The sequence below is a fragment of the Corvus brachyrhynchos genome, unplaced genomic scaffold (genome assembly GCF_000691975.1).
Source record: "Corvus brachyrhynchos isolate BGI_N302 unplaced genomic scaffold, ASM69197v1 scaffold21, whole genome shotgun sequence".
Classification (NCBI taxonomy): Eukaryota; Metazoa; Chordata; class Aves; order Passeriformes; family Corvidae; genus Corvus; species Corvus brachyrhynchos.
Genome location: NW_008236924.1, coordinates 4754683 through 4755397, shown reverse-complemented (window position 1 = coordinate 4755397; position 715 = coordinate 4754683). Strand labels below are relative to the sequence as shown.

The window sequence follows — 715 nt, the reverse complement described above, 5'->3', positions numbered from 1 at the left end:
CCGGGTCTCATCTGGGGCAAGGCGATGAAACAATAATCTCCCAGCCTCTGACACATCAAACACTCCCTCGGTGTACACCTCGTTCCGGGGCAAAACTTACGCTTGATGCCCACTCTGATTCCATTTTCCTGCCTTTCCTTCTCGAGGTAAATCGGGAGCCTTATCTTCCTTCCTTGAAGGATGTCCTCACGCCAGCCTCACGGCGGCTCGTTAAAAAAAATCTCCTGTCTCTAGAAAACGGATTATTAACCAAATCGATCACAAAAGGAGGGGGAAATGCTCGCGAGGTTTTCCCTCCCGGAGAATAAACGCGCTCCCTACGGCCCACGGGCGTTTTGTCCTCCCGAGGTGTCTGTGAGGGACAGGGGCTGCTGCTTTACGGGACTGGGGACACGGGACATCATTCGTGTAATGGTCCCAGTGAGCTCCCTCCTGATTTACACCGATAAGGGGAGGGGGATGTCGGACAGCCCCCTCCCCCAAATCCACCATCCCCAGCTATCCCAGACTAACGATGCTGTGGAATTTCGTGGCGGGGATGCTGCTCCCGGCTTGATGGATACAGGAGCGAGGATGCTGCGGCACTGCCTGCCCGACACCTCCCTCCGCCTCCAGGCTGGGAAGAGCGAGGCGGAGGTGGGCCCAAGGGTAGCCTGGAGCCCGGGGGAGGCAGAGGGGGAGGCAGAGGGGGAGGCGGAGCTGGCCGGGACGGGCC

The 715-nt window shown here is 59.0% G+C and overlaps 1 protein-coding gene across 1 annotated transcript in view; it reads left to right on the top strand.

Moving 5' to 3' along the window:
• The first annotated feature begins 459 nt into the window (after positions 1-459).
• Positions 460-715, top strand: part of MSX2 (msh homeobox 2) — an 18488-nt gene continuing 18232 nt past the window's right edge. The window contains exon 1 of the mRNA XM_017728050.1: positions 460-636. Coding sequence (XP_017583539.1) covers positions 460-636 — 177 coding nt within the window. The remainder of the gene's footprint in view (positions 637-715) is intronic.